Below are 17,837 nucleotides of genomic sequence, written 5' to 3'. Positions count from 1 at the left end.
ACACACACGCACACACTCAAACACACACACACACACACACACTCAAACACACACACACACACACACACACACACACTCAAACACACACACACACACACACACTCAAACACACACACACACACACACACACACACTCAAACGCACACACACACACACACACTTTCACATACTCACTTACACTTTCACATACACTACATATGCACACACACAACACACTTTTAAACTCATCATATACTGCTGCTACTCTGTTTTTATTATTATTATCTATCCTGATGTCTAGTCACTTTACCCTGCCTTCATGTACATATCTACCTCAAATCTCCACATTGATCAGATACTCCCTGTATATAGCTGCACATTGATCTGGTGCTGGTACTCCCTGTATATATCTCCACATTGATCTGGTACTCCCTGTATATATCTCCACATTGATCTGGTACTCCCTGTATATATCTCCACATTGATCTGGAACTCCCTTTAAATAGCTACACATTGATCTGGTACTGATACTCCCTATATATATCTCCACATTGATCTGGTACTCCCTGCATATATATCCACATTGATCTGGTACTCCCTGTATATATCTCCACATTGATCTGGTACTCCCTGTATATATCTCCACATTGATCTGGAACTCCCTTTAAATAGCTACACATTGATCTGGTACTGATACTCCCTGTATATATATCCACATTGATCTGGTACTGATACTCCCTGTATATATCTCCACATTGACATGATACTCCCTGTATATAGCTGCACATTTATCTGGTACTGATACTTCCTGTACATAGCTCCACATTGATTTGGTACTGGTACTCCCTGTATATAGCTCCACATTGATCTGGTACTGGTACTCCCTGTATATAGCTTCACATTGATCTGGTACTCCCTGTATATAGCTCCACATTGATCTGGTACTCCCTGTATATAGCTTCACATTGATCTGGTACTGGTACTTCCTGTATATAGCGCCACATTGATCTGGTACTTCCTGTATATAGCGCCACATTGATCTGGTACTCCCTGTATATAGCTTCACATTGATCTGGTACTTGTACTCCCTGTATATAGCTTCACATTGATCTGGTACTCCCTGTATATAGCTTCACATTGATCAGGTACTGGTACTCCCTGTATATAGCTCCACACTGATCTGGTACTTCCTGTATATAGCGCCACATTGATCTGGTACTTCCTGTATATAGCGCCACATTGATCTGGTACTTCCTGTATATAGCGCCATATTGATCTGGTACTTCCTGTATATAGCTCCACATTGATCTGGTACTTCCTGTATATAGCTCCACATTGATCTGGTACTTCCTGTATGTAGCGCCACATTGATCTGGTACTTCCTGTATGTAGCGCCACATTGATCTGGTACTGGTACTTCCTGTATATAGCTCCACATTGAGCTGGTACTTCCTGTATATAGCTCCACATTGATCTGGTACTTCCTGTATATAGATCCACATTGATCTGGTACTTCCTCTATGTAGCTCCACATTGATCTGGTAGTTCCTTTTTTTTTTTTTTTTTTTTTTTACCTTTATTTTACTAGGCAAGTCAGTTAAGAACAAATTCTTATTTTCAATGACGGCCTAGGAACAGTGGGTTAACTGCCTGTTCAGGGGCAGAACGACAGATTTTGTACCTTGTCAGCTAGGGGATTTGAACTGATACTTCCTGTATATAGCTCCACATTGAGCTGGTACTTCCTGTATATAGCTCCACATTGATCTGGTACTTCCTGTATATAGCTCCACATTGATCTGGTACTTCCTGTATATAGCTCCATATTGATCTGGTAATTCCTGTATATAGCTCCACATTGATCTGGTACTCCCTGTATATAGCTCCACATTGATCTGGTACTTCCTGTATATAGCTCCACATTGATCTGGTACTGGTACTCCCTGTATATAGCTTCACATTGATCTGGTACTGGTACTCCCTGTATATAGCTTCACATTGATCTGGTACTGGTACTCCCTGTATATAGCTTCACATTGATCAGGTACTGGTACTCCCTGTATATAGCTCCACACTGATCTGGTACTTCCTGTATATAGCTCCACATTGATCTGGTACTTCCTGTATATAGCTCCACATTGATCTGGTACTTCCTGTATATAGCTCCATATTGATCTGGTAATTCCTGTATATAGCTCCACATTGATCTGGTACTCCCTGTATATAGCTCCACATTGATCTGGTACTAACCTGTATATAGCTCCACATTGATCTGGTACTGGTACTCCCTGTATATAGCTTCACATTGATCTGGTACTGGTACTCCCTGTATATAGCTTCACATTGATCTGGTACTGGTACTCCCTGTATATAGCTTCACATTGATCAGGTACTGCTACTCCCTGTATATAGCTCCAAACTGATCTGGTACTTCCTGTATATAGCTCCACATTGATCTGGTACTTCCTGTATATAGCTCCACATTGATCTGGTACTTCCTGTATGTAGCTCCACATTGATCTGGTACTTCCTGTATGTAGCGCCACATTGATCTGGTACTGGTACTTCCTGTATATAGCTCCACATTGAGCTGGTACTTCCTGTATATAGCTCCACATTGATCTGGTACTTCCTGTATATAGATCCACATTGATCAGGTACTTCCTGTATGTAGCTCCACATTGATCTGGTAGTTCCTGTATGTAGCGCCACATTGATCTTGTACTGGTACTTCCTGTATATAGCTCCACATTGAGCTGGTACTTCCTGTATATAGCTCCACATTGATCTGGTACTTCCTGTATATAGCTCCACATTGATCTGGTACTTCCTGTATATAGCTCCATATTGATCTGGTAATTCCTGTATATAGCTCCACATTGATCTGGTACTGGTACTTCCTGTATATAGCTCCACATTGATCTGGTACTTCCTGTATATAGCTCCACGTTGATCTGGTACTCCCTGTATATAGCTCCACATTGATCTGGTACTGATACTAACCTGTATATAGCTCCACAATGTTCTGGTACTTCCTGTATATAGCTCCACATTGATCTGGTACTCCCTGTTTATAGCTCCACATTGATCTGGTACACCCTGTATATAGCTCCACATTGATCTGGTACTCCCTGTATATAGCTCCACATTGATCTGGTACTCCCTGTTTATAGCTCCACATTGATCTGGTACTTCCTGTATATAGCTCCACATTGATCTGGTACTCCCTGTATATAGCTCCACATTGATCTGGTACTAACCTGTATATAGCTCCACATTGATCTGGTACTTCCTGTATATAGCTCCACATTGATCTGGTACTCCCTGTATATAGCTCCACATTGTTCTGGTGCTCCCTGTATATATCTCCACATTGATCTGGTGCTCCCTGTATATAGCTCGACATTGATCTGGTACTTCCTGTATTCAGCTCCACATTGATCTGGTACTTCCTGTATATAGCTCCACATTGTCTGGTGCTCCCTGTATATATCTCCACATTGATCTGGTACTAACCTGTATATAGCTCCACCTTGATCTGGTACTTCCTGTATATAGCTCCACATTGATCTGGTACTGGTACTCCCTGTATATAGCTGCACATTGATCTGGTACTTCCTGTATATAGCTCCACATTGATCTGGTACTCCCTGTATATAGCTCCACATTGATCTGGTACTCCCTGTTTATAGCTCCACATTGATCTGGTACTCCCTGTATTTAGCTCCACATTGATCTGGTACTCCCTGTATATAGCTCCACATTGATCTGGTACTAACCTGTATATAGCTCCACATTGATCTGGTACTAACCTGTATATAGCTCCACATTGATCTGGTACTTCCTGTATATAGCTCCACATTGATCTGGTACTTCCTGTATATAGCTTCACATTGATCTGGTACTGGTACTCCCTGTATATAGCTTCACATTGATCTGGTACTGGTACTCCCTGTATATAGCTTCACATTGATCTGGTACTTGTACTCCCTGTATATAGCTTCACATTGATCTGGTACTCCCTGTATATAGCTTCATATTGATCAGGTACTGGTACTCCCTGTATATAGCTCCACACTGATCTGGTACTTCCTGTATATAGCGCCACATTGATCTGGTACTTCCTGTATATAGCGCCACATTGATCTGGTACTTCCTGTATATAGCGCCATATTGATCTGGTACTTCCTGTATATAGCTCCACATTGATCTGGTACTTCCTGTATATAGCTCCACATTGATCTGGTACTTCCTGTATGTAGCTCCACATTGATCTGGTACTTCCTGTATGTAGCGCCACATTGATCTGGTACTGGTACTTCCTGTATATAGCTCCACATTGAGCTGGTACTTCCTGTATATAGCTCCACATTGATCTGGTACTTCCTGTATATAGATCCACATTGATCTGGTACTTCCTGTATGTAGCTCCACATTGATCTGGTAGTTCCTGTATGTAGCGCCACATTGATCTTGTACTGGTACTTCCTGTATATAGCTCCACATTGAGCTGGTACTTCCTGTATATAGCTCCACATTGATCTGGTACTTCCTGTATATAGCTCCACATTGATCTGGTACTTCCTGTATATAGCTCCATATTGATCTGGTAATTCCTGTATATAGCTCCACATTGATCTGGTACTCCCTGTATATAGCTCCACATTGATCTGGTACTAACCTGTATATAGCTCCACATTGATCTGGTACTGGTACTCCCTGTATATAGCTTCACATTGATCTGGTACTGGTACTCCCTGTATATAGCTTCACATTGATCTGGTACTGGTACTCCCTGTATATAGCTTCACATTGATCTGGTACTGGTACTCCCTGTATATAGCTTCACATTGATCTGGTACTCCCTGTATATAGCTTCACATTGATCAGGTACTGGTACTCCCTGTATATAGCTCCACACTGATCTGGTACTTCCTGTATATAGCTCCACATTGATCTGGTACTTCCTGTATATAGCTCCACATTGATCTGGTACTTCCTGTATGTAGCTCCACATTGATCTGGTACTTCCTGTATGTAGCGCCACATTGATCTGGTACTGGTACTTCCTGTATATAGCTCCACATTGAGCTGGTACTTCCTGTATATAGCTCCACATTGATCTGGTACTTCCTGTATATAGATCCACATTGATCTGGTACTTCCTGTATGTAGCTCCACATTGATCTGGTAGTTCCTGTATGTAGCGCCACATTGATCTTGTACTGGTACTTCCTGTATATAGCTCCACATTGAGCTGGTACTTCCTGTATATAGCTCCACATTGATCTGGTACTTCCTGTATATAGCTCCACATTGATCTGGTACTTCCTGTATATAGCTCCATATTGATCTGGTAATTCCTGTATATAGCTCCACATTGATCTGGTACTTCCTGTATATAGCTCCACATTGATCTGGTACTGGTACTTCCTGTATATAGCTCCACATTGATCTGGTACTTCCTGTATATAGCTCCACGTTGATCTGGTACTCCCTGTATATAGCTCCACATTGATCTGGTACTGATACTAACCTGTATATAGCTCCACAATGTTCTGGTACTTCCTGTATATAGCTCCACATTGATCTGGTACTCCCTGTTTATAGCTCCACATTGATCTGGTACACCCTGTATATAGCTCCACATTGATCTGGTACTCCCTGTATATAGCTCCACATTGATCTGGTACTGATACTAACCTGTATATAGCTCCACAATGTTCTGGTACTTCCTGTATATAGCTCCACATTGATCTGGTACTCCCTGTTTATAGCTCCACATTGATCTGGTACACCCTGTATATAGCTCCACATTGATCTGGTACTCCCTGTATATAGCTCCACATTGATCTGGTACTCCCTGTTTATAGCTCCACATTGATCTGGTACTTCCTGTATATAGCTCCACATTGATCTGGTACTCCCTGTATATAGCTCCACATTGATCTGGTACTAACCTGTATATAGCTCCACATTGATCTGGTACTTCCTGTATATAGCTCCACATTGATCTGGTACTCCCTGTATATAGCTCCACATTGTTCTGGTGCTCCCTGTATATATCTCCACATTGATCTGGTGCTCCCTGTATATAGCTCGACATTGATCTGGTACTTCCTGTATTCAGCTCCACATTGATCTGGTACTTCCTGTATATAGCTCCACATTGTTCTGGTGCTCCCTGTATATATCTCCACATTGATCTGGTACTAACCTGTATATAGCTCCACCTTGATCTGGTACTTCCTGTATATAGCTCCACATTGATCTGGTACTGGTACTCTCTGTATATAGCTGCACATTGATCTGGTACTTCCTGTATATAGCTCCACATTGATCTGGTACTCCCTGTATATAGCTCCACATTGATCTGGTACTCCCTGTTTATAGCTCCACATTGATCTGGTACTCCCTGTATATAGCTCCACATTGATCTGGTACTCCCTGTTTATAGCTCCACATTGATCTGGTACTCCCTGTATATAGCTCCACATTGATCTGGTACTTCCTGTTTATAGCTCCACATTGATCTGGTACTCCCTGTTTATAGCTCCACATTGATCTGGTACTTCCTGTATATAGCTCCACATTGATCTGGTACTTCCTGTATATAGCTCCACCTTGATCTGGTACTTCCTGTATATAGCTCCACATTGATCTGGTACTGGTACTCCCTGTATATAGCTGCACATTGATCTGGTACTTCCTGTATATAGCTCCACATTGATCTGGTACTCCCTGTATATAGCTCCACATTGATCTGGTACTCCCTGTTTATAGCTCCACATTGATCTGGTACTCCCTGTATATAGCTCCACATTGATCTGGTACTCCCTGTTTATAGCTCCACATTGATCTGGTACTCCCTGTATATAGCTCCACATTGATCTGGTACTTCCTGTTTATAGCTCCACATTGATCTGGTACTCCCTGTTTATAGCTCCACATTGATCTGGTACTTCCTGTATATAGCTCCACATTGATCTGGTACTTCCTGTATATAGCTCCACATTGATCTGGTACTTCCTGTTTATAGCTCCACATTGATTTGGTACTCCCTGTATATAGCTCCACATTGATCTGGTACTTCCTGTATATATCTCCACATTGATCTGGTACTTCCTGTATATAGCTCCACATTGATCTGGTACTTCCTGTATATAGCTCCACATTGATCTGGTACTTCCTGTATATAGCTCCACATTGATCTGGTACTTCCTGTATATAGCTCCACATTGATCTGGTACTAACCTGTATATAGCTCCACATTGATCTGGTACTTCCTGTTTATAGCTCCACATTGATCTGGTACTGGTACTCCCTGTATATAGCTCCACATTGATCTGGTACTAACCTGTATATAGCTCCACATTGATCTGGTACTTCCTGTTTATAGCTCCACATTGATCTGGTACTGGTACTTCCTGTATATAGCTCCACATTGATCTGGTACTAACCTGTATATAGCTCCACATTGATCTGGTACTTCCTGTTTATAGCTCCACATTGATCTGGTACTGGTACTCCCTGTATATAGCTCCACATTGATCTGGTACTAACCTGTATATAGCTCCACATTGATCTGGTACTTCCTGTTTATAGCTCCACATTGATCTGGTACTGGTACTTCCTGTATATAGCTCCACATTGATCTGGTACTAACCTGTATATAGCTCCACATTGATCTGGTACTAACCTGTATATAGCTCCACATTGATCTGGTACTTCCTGTTTATAGCTCCACATTGATCTGGTACTAACCTGTATATAGCTCCACATTGATCTGGTACTAACCTGTATATAGCTCCACATTGATCTGGTACTTCCTGTTTATAGCTCCACATTGATCTGGTACTGGTACTCCCTGTATATAGCTCCACATTGATCTGGTACTAACCTGTATATAGCTCCACATTGATCTGGTACTAACCTGTATATAGCTCCACATTGATCTGGTACTAACCTGTATATAGCTCCACATTGATCTGGTACTTCCTGTATATAGCTCCACATTGATCTGGTACTAACCTGTATATAGCTCCACATTGATCTGGTACTTCCTGTTTATAGCTCCACATTGATCTGGTACTGGTACTCCCTGTATATAGCTCCACATTGATCTGGTACTAATATGTATATAGCTCCACATTGATCTGGTACTTCCTGTTTATAGCTCCACATTGATCTGGTACTGGTGCTTCCTGTATATAGCTCCACATTGATCTGGTACTAACCTGTATATAGCTCCACATTGATCTGGTACTAACCTGTATATAGCTCCACATTGATCTGGTACTTCCTGTTTATAGCTCCACATTGATCTGGTACTGGTACTTCCTGTATATAACTCCACATTGATCTGGTACTTCCTGTATATAGCTCCACCTTGATCTGGTACTTCTTGTATATAGCTCCACATTGATCTGGTACTTCCTGTTTATAGCTCCACATTGATCTGGTACTAACCTGTATATAGCTCCACATTGATCTGGTACTAACCTGTATATAGCTCCACATTGATCTGGTACTTCCTGTTTATAGCTCCACATTGATCTGGTACTGGTACTCCCTGTATATAGCTCCACATTGATCTGGTACTAACCTGTATATAGCTCCACATTGATCTGGTACTTCCTGTTTATAGCTCCACATTGATCTGGTACTGGTACTTCCTGTATATAGCTCCACATTGATCTGGTACTAACCTGTATATAGCTCCACATTGATCTGGTACTAACCTGTATATAGCTCCACATTGATCTGGTACTTCCTGTTTATAGCTCCACATTGATCTGGTACTGGTACTTCCTGTATATAACTCCACATTGATCTGGTACTTCCTGTATATAGCTCCACCTTGATCTGGTACTTCTTGTATATAGCTCCACATTGATCTGGTACTTCCTGTTTATAGCTCCACATTGATCAGGTACTGGTACTTCCTGTATATAGCTCCACATTGATCTTGTACTCCCTGTATATAGCTCCACATTGATCTGGTACTCCCTGTATATAGCTCCACATTGATCTGGTACAAACCTGTATATAGCTCCACATTGATCTGGTACTTCCTGTATATAGCTCCACATTGATCTGGGAAGGACTCTTAAGAAAGCATTTCAGGTTTAAGTCTCCAACTGTTGTATTCACTCAGACTGAACTGAGTGAAAACAGACCAAACTGAGTGAAAACAGACCAAACTGAGTGAAAACAGACCAAACTGAGTGAAAACAGACCAAACTGAGTGAAAACAGACCAAACTGGTTTGACTCTTTTATGTGACCCTCACCATCCTGAAGGCCTGCAAAGAAAAGGTCCAAAAACTTCCTCAAAGCCAGCCTCTGCTGTTGTTCATCTTGTACTCTCGGTTCTCCCGGTGATTGTGTGCTGCATGAGTTACTAGTAACTGCATGGAAATTAAAATGAACAAGATGTTCCACTCAAAAAATGGGTCAGAAATCTGACTCTGTATTTCTGTGTTTGATTGACAGATCCCAGCCAATCTGATGTCGCCACGGCCAACCCGGTGGACACCGGTCCTCGCAGGATGAAGGCCATCTTTGATTACGACCCTCGAGAGAGTTCTCCCAACGCTGACATCGAGGTGAGCGTCATGCTGTTCCCTTTAACGAAGGCTTGTGTTATAGTTATATTTTAAAACAGACAGTAAAAAGACGCGTTTCCGATTCACTAGACAGTCTAGTTGGAGCTCTAATGTTCTATTGTCTGTACTGGACAATGGAAACAAGTCTCGTACCAATCAGGCCTTACCAGTTGATGTTACTCCATTTTGGGAAAGATAAAGTCCTATTGTTATCATGGTCTTCTCTATGGCCATCTGCAGGTTGAGCTGACCTTTGGTGCCGGGGATATCATCTATGTGTTTGGTGACATGGACGATGATGGGTTCTTCTATGTAAGTGTATCTGGTATCTGTCTATCTGTCTATGTGTCTCTGTGTCTCCCTGTGTGTCTCTCTCTCTCTGTGTCTCTCTCTCTGTGTCTCTCTCTCTGTGTCTCTCTCTCTCTGTCTCTCTCTCTGTGTGTCTCTCTCTCTCTGTCTCAGGTGTGCAAACAAACACTGAGAAGGCTGTAAAAAATGTTTAACTGTTTTTAACATCTTAAAAACGTGACCATGTGAATGACGAGGACGTTGTTGTTGTTGTTAAAGTATTAATACAGGTGTAGGTGATGCACAGACATGCTCGCGGACTGTCTTTTTTGATTGCCTAAGGTCAAAGGTTATACATGTGTGATGTGGGTGTCTAATGTGCGTCGTTTCCAGGGTGACCTGAACGGACACAAAGGCCTGGTCCCGTCTAACTTCCTACAGGCTGCCCCAGAGGCTGCTGGGAAAGCTCCACCATTTGACTCCCAGCCTCCGTCTGTAGCCGAGCTCAGGACAGAATCGCAGGTACGGTCAGCACACTGTGTGGACGCGTATGACGGCCTTGTAGCCAAAACGTTTGTAGCCCGTTGCCTCTCAAAGCCTGACGGGAAAGAAGTTCTAATCTTTCTTTTTTTTGGGGGGGGGGGGGGGGGGGGGGATGTGGAACTCCCACACAGCATTTATTTCACCAGGTAATTTGACCGAGAACACGTTCTCATTTACAGAAAGGACCTGGGGAATAGTTACAGGGGGGATGAATGAGCCAATTGGAAGCTGGGGATGGTTAGGTGGCCATATTGGGAATTTAGCCAGGACACCCCTCCTCTTACAATAAGTGCCTTGGGATGTTTAATGACCACAGAGAGTCAGGAGACTCGTTTAACATCCCCAATCACTGCCCTGGGGAATTGGGATATTATAATTACATTTTAGACCAGAGGAAAGAGTGCCTCCTACTTGCCCTCCAACACCACTTCCAGCATCATCTGGTATCCCATCTAGGGACAACCCTACTTAGCTTCAGAGGCAAACCAGCAGTGGGGATGCAAGGTGGTATCCTGCTGACCATTTGATGTTGCAGAACACTGACAATATTTCTATGCCGACCATTTTCCGAAATATAATATATATGTCCCCTTTTTATGTTGTTTTTTTGTTGTCATATCCCTGTCACCTTATGTCTTACTCTTTTGGTGAAGTCTCTATCATTTCTGTTTTTACATTTTATTTTCTCCTTCTGTTTCCTGCATGGGCTTTTGAAGAAGCAGAAACGAACTGTGCACTTTAAGACTTAAAGCGTGAGTGTCTCTGAGGGGGATCACACCCTCCCAAGCTGAGTGTTAGTAACTAGTGCTTCCCACTCCCTCCATCCTGTGCTGCTGTTCATCCTCATTCTTACCTTACCAGTACTAGTCTCCTCAGATGTGTAGCCTCCTGTCCATGTTCACAAGATCAGGCCCAGGTTGACGGGCTGAGATTTCTGACCAACTGGGTATTCTCTGCTCACCCCACCCAACCGTTCTCCTGTATCCCTTGGCTTCCCAGATTATTTATATCCCTTGGCTTCCCTGATGATTTATATCCCTTGGCTTCCCTGATGATTTATATCCCTTGGCTTCCCAGATTATTTATATCCCTTGGCTTCCCAGATGATTTATATCCCTTGGCTTCCCAGATGATTTATATCCCTTGGCTTCCCAGATTATTTATATCCCTTGGCTTCCCAGATGATTTATATCCCTTGGCTTCCCAGATGATTTATATCCCTTGGCTTCCCAGATGATTTATATCCCTTGGCTTCCCTGATGATTTATATCCCTTGGCTTCCCAGATTATTTATATCCCTTGGCTTCCCAGATTATTTATATCCCTTGGCTTCCCAGATGATTTATATCCCTTGGCTTCCCTGATGATTTATATCCCTTGGCTTCCCAGATTATTTATATCCCTTGGCTTCCCAGATGATTTATATCCCTTGGCTTCCCAGATGATTTATATCCCTTGGCTTCCCTGATGATTTATATCCCTTGGCTTCCCAGATGATTTATATCCCTTGGCTTCCCAGATTATTTATATCCCTTGGCTTCCCAGATGATTTAGAGGCCCTGATTTTTTTTAAATATATTTTTTTTTAGCTTTAGCCAACTGTTTACAGTTAAATGTTTCCCTCTGTTACGTGTTCAATCAGTTCATGTACAATTGACATAACTGACTCTTAGTGAGTTTGTTGTTGATAGTATGTTACTTAACAGTTTCAGTTGATGGACAGGTTTAGTAGAAGCCTCAGTACTTTTAAGAATAAAGAACTGTTGCATTCTTATACTCTGTTTCCATGGTTTCCCTCCACAAGGTGAGCCTGAGCACATTCCCAGAGGAGGTTCCACATCCACCCCTCCACACAGGGCTGACTGGCCCAGTCCACACACATCCACCCCTCCACACAGGGCTGACCGGCCCAGTCCACACACATCCACCCCTCCACACAGGGCTGACCGGCCCAGTCCACACACATCCACCCATCCACACAGGGCTGACTGGCCCAGCCCACACACATCCACCCCTCCACACAGGGCTGACTGGCCCAGTCCACACACATCCACCCCTCCACACAGGGCTGACCGGCCCAGTCCACACACATCCACCCATCCACACAGGGCTGACTGGCCCAGCCCACACACATCCACCCATCCACACAGGGCTGACCGGCCCAGTCCACACAGACCACCAACACCTGGATCCGTCCGCAGCAGCAGCCATGATAAAACCCTCCTCCACGGACCCTGTCCCAACCCCAAGGCAAGCCAGCCTCAGCACCTCTCCGCCCCACGTCCCAGCAGAAAGCCCCACACAGACAGACCAGACAGACGTCTCCCCACCGGGCAAGAAAAATAAAAGCTTGTTCTCCAAAGGGAAGAAGCTTTTCAAGAAGCTGGGATCCAGCAAGAAGGATTGAAACTCGGGACATTTAACCACTCATTGCAGTTTTTGTTGAAAACAGTTTTATATCATTATCAGTCTTGGTTGTCTTGAACTATGCTGTTAGTTTAGTTGTAATATTCAGTAACTGTGGATACACTAAGATATTATACAGCTGAATACACCTCTTCGATATAATACTATTAGACCAGCTGGCAATATGTGGAGCGTATTTTGTGTGTATCTGAAATGGCACCCTATTCCCTATATAGTGCACTACTATAGCACCCTATTCCCTATATAGTGCACTACTATAGCACCCTATTCCCTATTTAGTGCACTACTTTGGGAATAGGGAGACATTTCAGATGCAACCATTGCCGTATATTAGACGTGATGGCATCAATTGAGAGCGTGTTAATGAGCACGTTGAAGTATTTCAGCTCCTAACCTGTTCTGTGCTTACAGACTTCCTCTGAATACCCACTGATTCTATGATAACCTTTAGTAGTCCAATCTGTGAGGGGTTTCTCCTTCACCTTCATCTGGCAGTATTATCTGGAAGGATTTGATCAGATACTGATGTTAAAAATGGTGCTCTAGACTTTCATTTAGACTCTCCATCGTTGGCTTGGAGAGGCCCCATGCATCATGTCCAGGCTACGCTCCAACCACTGTCAGTTTAAACTGAGAGGACGGGCTTGGAGAGGCCCATGCATCATGTCCAGGTTACGCTCCAACCACTGTCAGTTTAAACTGAGAGGACGGGCTTGGAGAGGCCCATGCATCATGTCCAGGTTACGCTCCAACCACTGTCAGTTTAAACTGAGAGGATGGGCTTGGAGAGGCCCATGCATCATGTCCAGGCTATGCTCCAACCACTGTCAGTTTAAACTGAGAGGACAGGCTTGGAGAGGCCCCATGCATCATGTCCAGGTTACGCTCCAACCACTGTCAGTTTAAACTGAGAGGACGGGTTTGGAGAGGCCCCATGTCCAGGTTACGCTCCAACCACTGTCAGTTTAAACTAAGAGGACAGGCTTGGAGAAGCCCCATGTCCAGGCCACGCTCCAACCACTGTCAGTTTAAACTGAGAGGACGGGCTTGGAGAGGCCCATGCATCATGTCCAGGTTACGCTCCAACCACTGTCAGTTTAAACTGAGAGGACAGGCTTGGAGAGGCATCATGTCCAGGTTACGCTCCAACCACTGTCAGTTTAAACTGAGAGGACAGGCTTGGAGAGGCATCATGTCCTGGCTATGCTCCAACCACTGTCAGTTTAAACTGAGAGGACGGGCTTGGAGAGGCCCATGCATCATGTCCAGGTTACGCTCCAACCACTGTCAGTTTAAACTAAGAGGACAGGCTTGGAGAGGCCCCATGTCCAGGCCACGCTCCAACCACTGTCAGTTTAAACTGAGAGGACGGAAGAGGGTCCCTTCATCTGTCGACTGTTGTCTCTCAACCCTGTCACTTTTCAGATTGATCTGGAATGTATTCTATAATGGATGTATTTTAACATCAGTGAGTCTCATATCAAAAGTATTATAACTAGCTAACTATATAACAACAACAACAAAAACATATGCTAATTGTACACTTTGAGTCTTTCACTTGTTGTGAAGATTTCACTACACAGTATAGCTGAATGGAAGTTGTTCCTTTGAACAACAACTGCTTCCCTTTCATTACGATTGATAACTAACAAGTCATTTCTTTTAGAGGCTGGTGAAGTTTGGGAACGTTTGATATTTAGTGTGTTTCTGTGACGAGTGTGAGGATGGACAGGCCTTGTGGTCTTCTAAAGTGTGTGTGTAGACGGAGCCAGACTGAAACTTGTCTATGCCTTGACACAGAACTCATACTCATAAGTGTGTGTGTGTGTGTGTGTGTGTGTGATCATGATCATTTCCTGTCACTGTACTGTCATAGTATAGTGTCATCTTACAGGGTACTTGTTCCTCTGTCTGTCTCCTTTTTTATGTAGTTGTCTGTTTTTAGGAGTGTTGTAAAGGACAATGAACAAGACTAGCAACTCTCAACAGCATTTAGAAGCATTCACTGTCTGCCACCGTGGTTATCCAGCCAACCCATGTACATTAGCTGCGTCGTATGGTTAATCCCACCGTTCCATCTGGTATAATATATGCAGAAAAAGCTTTCTGAAGGTGTCCAAATTATAGATGCTGTTTGATACGTTTGTTTTATTAGTTTATTTTAGTTTGTTGTGTCGAGTTACATTTGAATCATTTCTCAGGTAAAAACTAGTCTTAGTCACTCGGCTCCGTCTGTGTCGAGCCACCTTGTCTCACTTAAGAGGAAGATTCTTGCCAAAAGACATGAGGTGCTTTGTCTGTTACCATAATGAGGAGACCAAGCATCAAACACCAGGGGTTATGGCAGCGGGCCAAAATAGAGCATACAACAGAGGTATTTTCTACCTGATAACAGGTCTGTTCTATAGCCCACAGTTCATTCTGCAATATTCTGAACGATGCTTGCAACCCATTGGATTAGCCCCAGCAGAGGGCGGAGTCTACGCACACCTGACTCCAGACATTGGAGGAGTCAAATCTGTTTATTTTTTTTTTTATATTCTGAATGTTTTGTTTAGTTGTTTTTATTTTTAATTGTATAGTTCAGTGTTATCAATTAAAAGGGAGAATAACGAATAGCAGAACGAACACGCCAAGTATGAAGGAAGTGTTGATGAGGAGGAGGAGGAGGAGGAGGAGGAGGAGACGACAGCTGTTTCACCACTCGAATAATCCTGGATAGAAGCCGGAATGATGAGGTAGCTGTAGTGTACTGTATGTGTTGAGGTGGTACTTTTAAAGTGGCTGAAAATGTACAGTGGATAATTTGATTTCCTTCACGGCCTTTTTTTTAATTAATGTACTTCTCTGCTCTAATCTGTAGTCAGAAAGCTACTAGCATAAATTATTATTGCAAGCTTTAGGAATGAGCTACTACTACTGCTACAACTGGCCCCCGTCTGCCTCTACATAGGCTACATCTAATCTTCTCCAGCGTTCCTATAGGACTTCTTAACCCTTAGCAAGCATTTTAGACAACAGTTTATACATTATACTATTTAGCCTTACAAGACCTTGCTTAGTCTTGATACACTGTTTACACTACTTTGAATACTGACTGCATGCATAACAACAACTTTACCCCATATTCTGCCTTATTTATTATCCTCATATTTATCTATTTATGTACAGGTCTCACGTCACTTGTTGTGCAACATTTTAGTCGTCTGATTTGGTTGTCGACGCAGTGGAAGCCAAGTGTGGAGTGGAGTGGAAGTGTGGAGTGGTGTGGAGTGGAGTGGAAGTGTGGAGTGGAGTGGAAGTGTGGAGTGGAGTGGAAGTGTGGAGTGGAGTGGAAGTGTGGAGTGGAGTGGAAGTGTGGAGTGGAAGTGTGGAGTGGAGTGGAAGTGTGGAGTGGAGTGGAAGTGTGGAGTGGAGTGGAAGTGTGGAGTGGAGTGGAAGTGTGGAGTATTATGGCGTTTCAGGAGTAGGTCTGTATGTATCTATTTATGTAAAGCTGTACGTGAATGTAAGCCAGGCACTATGGGGGGCTTTGGACTATAAGGTATGAAACAGAGAAGGGAATTTTTGTTGTTGTCTTTCCTAACCTCTACGTATGCTTTCTTTTGAAAACAATGGACGATTTACCTTTTTGTATATTAAGGTTTTCATTGCCCTGTTTTGGGAAAGCTCACCTGTAAATATGTTTTTGTTCATGTTGTTTTTCCGGTGTCTTTTTGCATGTGGATGCAGTGTTGTTGATTGAGGAACGATAAGTCAGACGTAGTGCACAGAGGAACGATAAGTCAGACGTAGTGCACAGAGGGATGATAAGTCAGACGTAGCGCACAGAGGAACGATAAGTCAGATGTCGTGCACAGAGGGGACGATAAGTCAGACGTAGTGCACAGAGGAACGATAAGTCAGACGTAGTGCACAGAGGGATGATAAGTCAGACGTAGTGCACAGAGGAACGATAAGTCAGACGTAGCGCACAGAGGAACGATAAGTCAGACGTAGCGCACAGAGGAACGATAAGTCAGATGTCGTGCACAGAGGGGACGATAAGTCAGATGTCGTGCACAGAGGGGACGATAAGTCAGACGTAGTGCACAGAGTGACGATAAGTCAGACGTAGTGCACAGAGGGACGATAAGTCAGACGTCGTGCACAGAGGAACGATAAGTCAGATGTAGTGCACAGAGTGACGATAAGTCAGACGTAGTGCACAGAGGGACGATAAGTCAGACGTCGTGCACAGAGGGGACGATAAGTCAGATGTCGTGCACAGAAGGGACGATAAGTCAGACGTAGTGCACAGAGGGACGATAAGTCAGATGTTGTGCACAGAGGGGACGATAAGTCAGACGTAGTGCACAGAGGGACGATAAGTCAGATGTTGTGCACAGAGGGGACGATAAGTCAGACGTAGTGCACAGAGGGAACGATAAGCCAGACGTAGTGCACAGAGGGATGATAAGTCAGACGTAGTGCACAGAGGAACGATAAGTCAGATGTAGTGCACAGAGGAACGATAAGTCAGACACAGAGGGATGATAAGTCAGACGATAAGTCAGATAATAAGTTAGATGTACTGCGCAGAGGAAAGATAAGTCAGACGTAGTGCACAGAGGGATGATAAGTCAGATGATAAGTCAGACGTAGAGCGCAGAGGATTTGTTTGACTTGAAATTGTGGCGATTTCTTTCAATCTGGATCTTTTTACAGGAATAAAGTATATTTTCACATAACAACCAGTTGTGCTGGGGATTCTGTGTTTGACTTTGTGTTACTTTGACTGACCGAAATGCTAATATAGATAGAATTTAATAGAAAAGACAAACATTTTTTACTTTTTTTTATTATTATTTAATGAAGACAAATTTGGCAATTCACCCACCAATTATACAGACTTATCAATATGCATCATAGATTTTTACATTAAAAGCAGAGAATGACACCAAATAGAATGATAATAGCTATTTTACAGGACCAGACCATATACAGTTCAACA

The 17,837-nt window shown here is 43.2% G+C and overlaps 1 protein-coding gene across 3 annotated transcripts in view; it reads left to right on the top strand.

Annotated features, from left to right (window-relative positions):
- Positions 1 to 17,577, top strand: part of LOC110533297 (peripheral-type benzodiazepine receptor-associated protein 1) — a 227,660-nt gene extending 210,083 nt beyond the window's left edge. For 2 of the 3 annotated variants that reach the window (XM_036989598.1, XM_036989597.1), the window contains 4 exons: positions 9,474 to 9,586; positions 9,827 to 9,898; positions 10,268 to 10,396; positions 12,222 to 17,577. In XM_036989598.1, coding sequence (XP_036845493.1) covers positions 9,474 to 9,586; positions 9,827 to 9,898; positions 10,268 to 10,396; positions 12,222 to 12,824 — 917 coding nt within the window. In that variant the 3' untranslated portion in view covers positions 12,825 to 17,577. Of the gene's footprint in view, positions 1 to 9,473; positions 9,587 to 9,826; positions 9,899 to 10,267; positions 10,397 to 11,133; positions 11,170 to 12,221 lie in introns of all 3 variants that reach the window. The other variant, XM_036989599.1, reaches the window with a different exon arrangement.
- The last annotated feature ends 260 nt before the right edge of the window (positions 17,578 to 17,837 follow it).

This window comes from Oncorhynchus mykiss, chromosome 10 (genome assembly GCF_013265735.2).
Source record: "Oncorhynchus mykiss isolate Arlee chromosome 10, USDA_OmykA_1.1, whole genome shotgun sequence".
Lineage (NCBI taxonomy): Eukaryota > Metazoa > Chordata > Actinopteri > Salmoniformes > Salmonidae > Oncorhynchus > Oncorhynchus mykiss.
The sequence above is the reverse complement of the archived record's forward strand: the minus strand, read 5'-3'. Positions and strand labels throughout refer to the sequence as shown.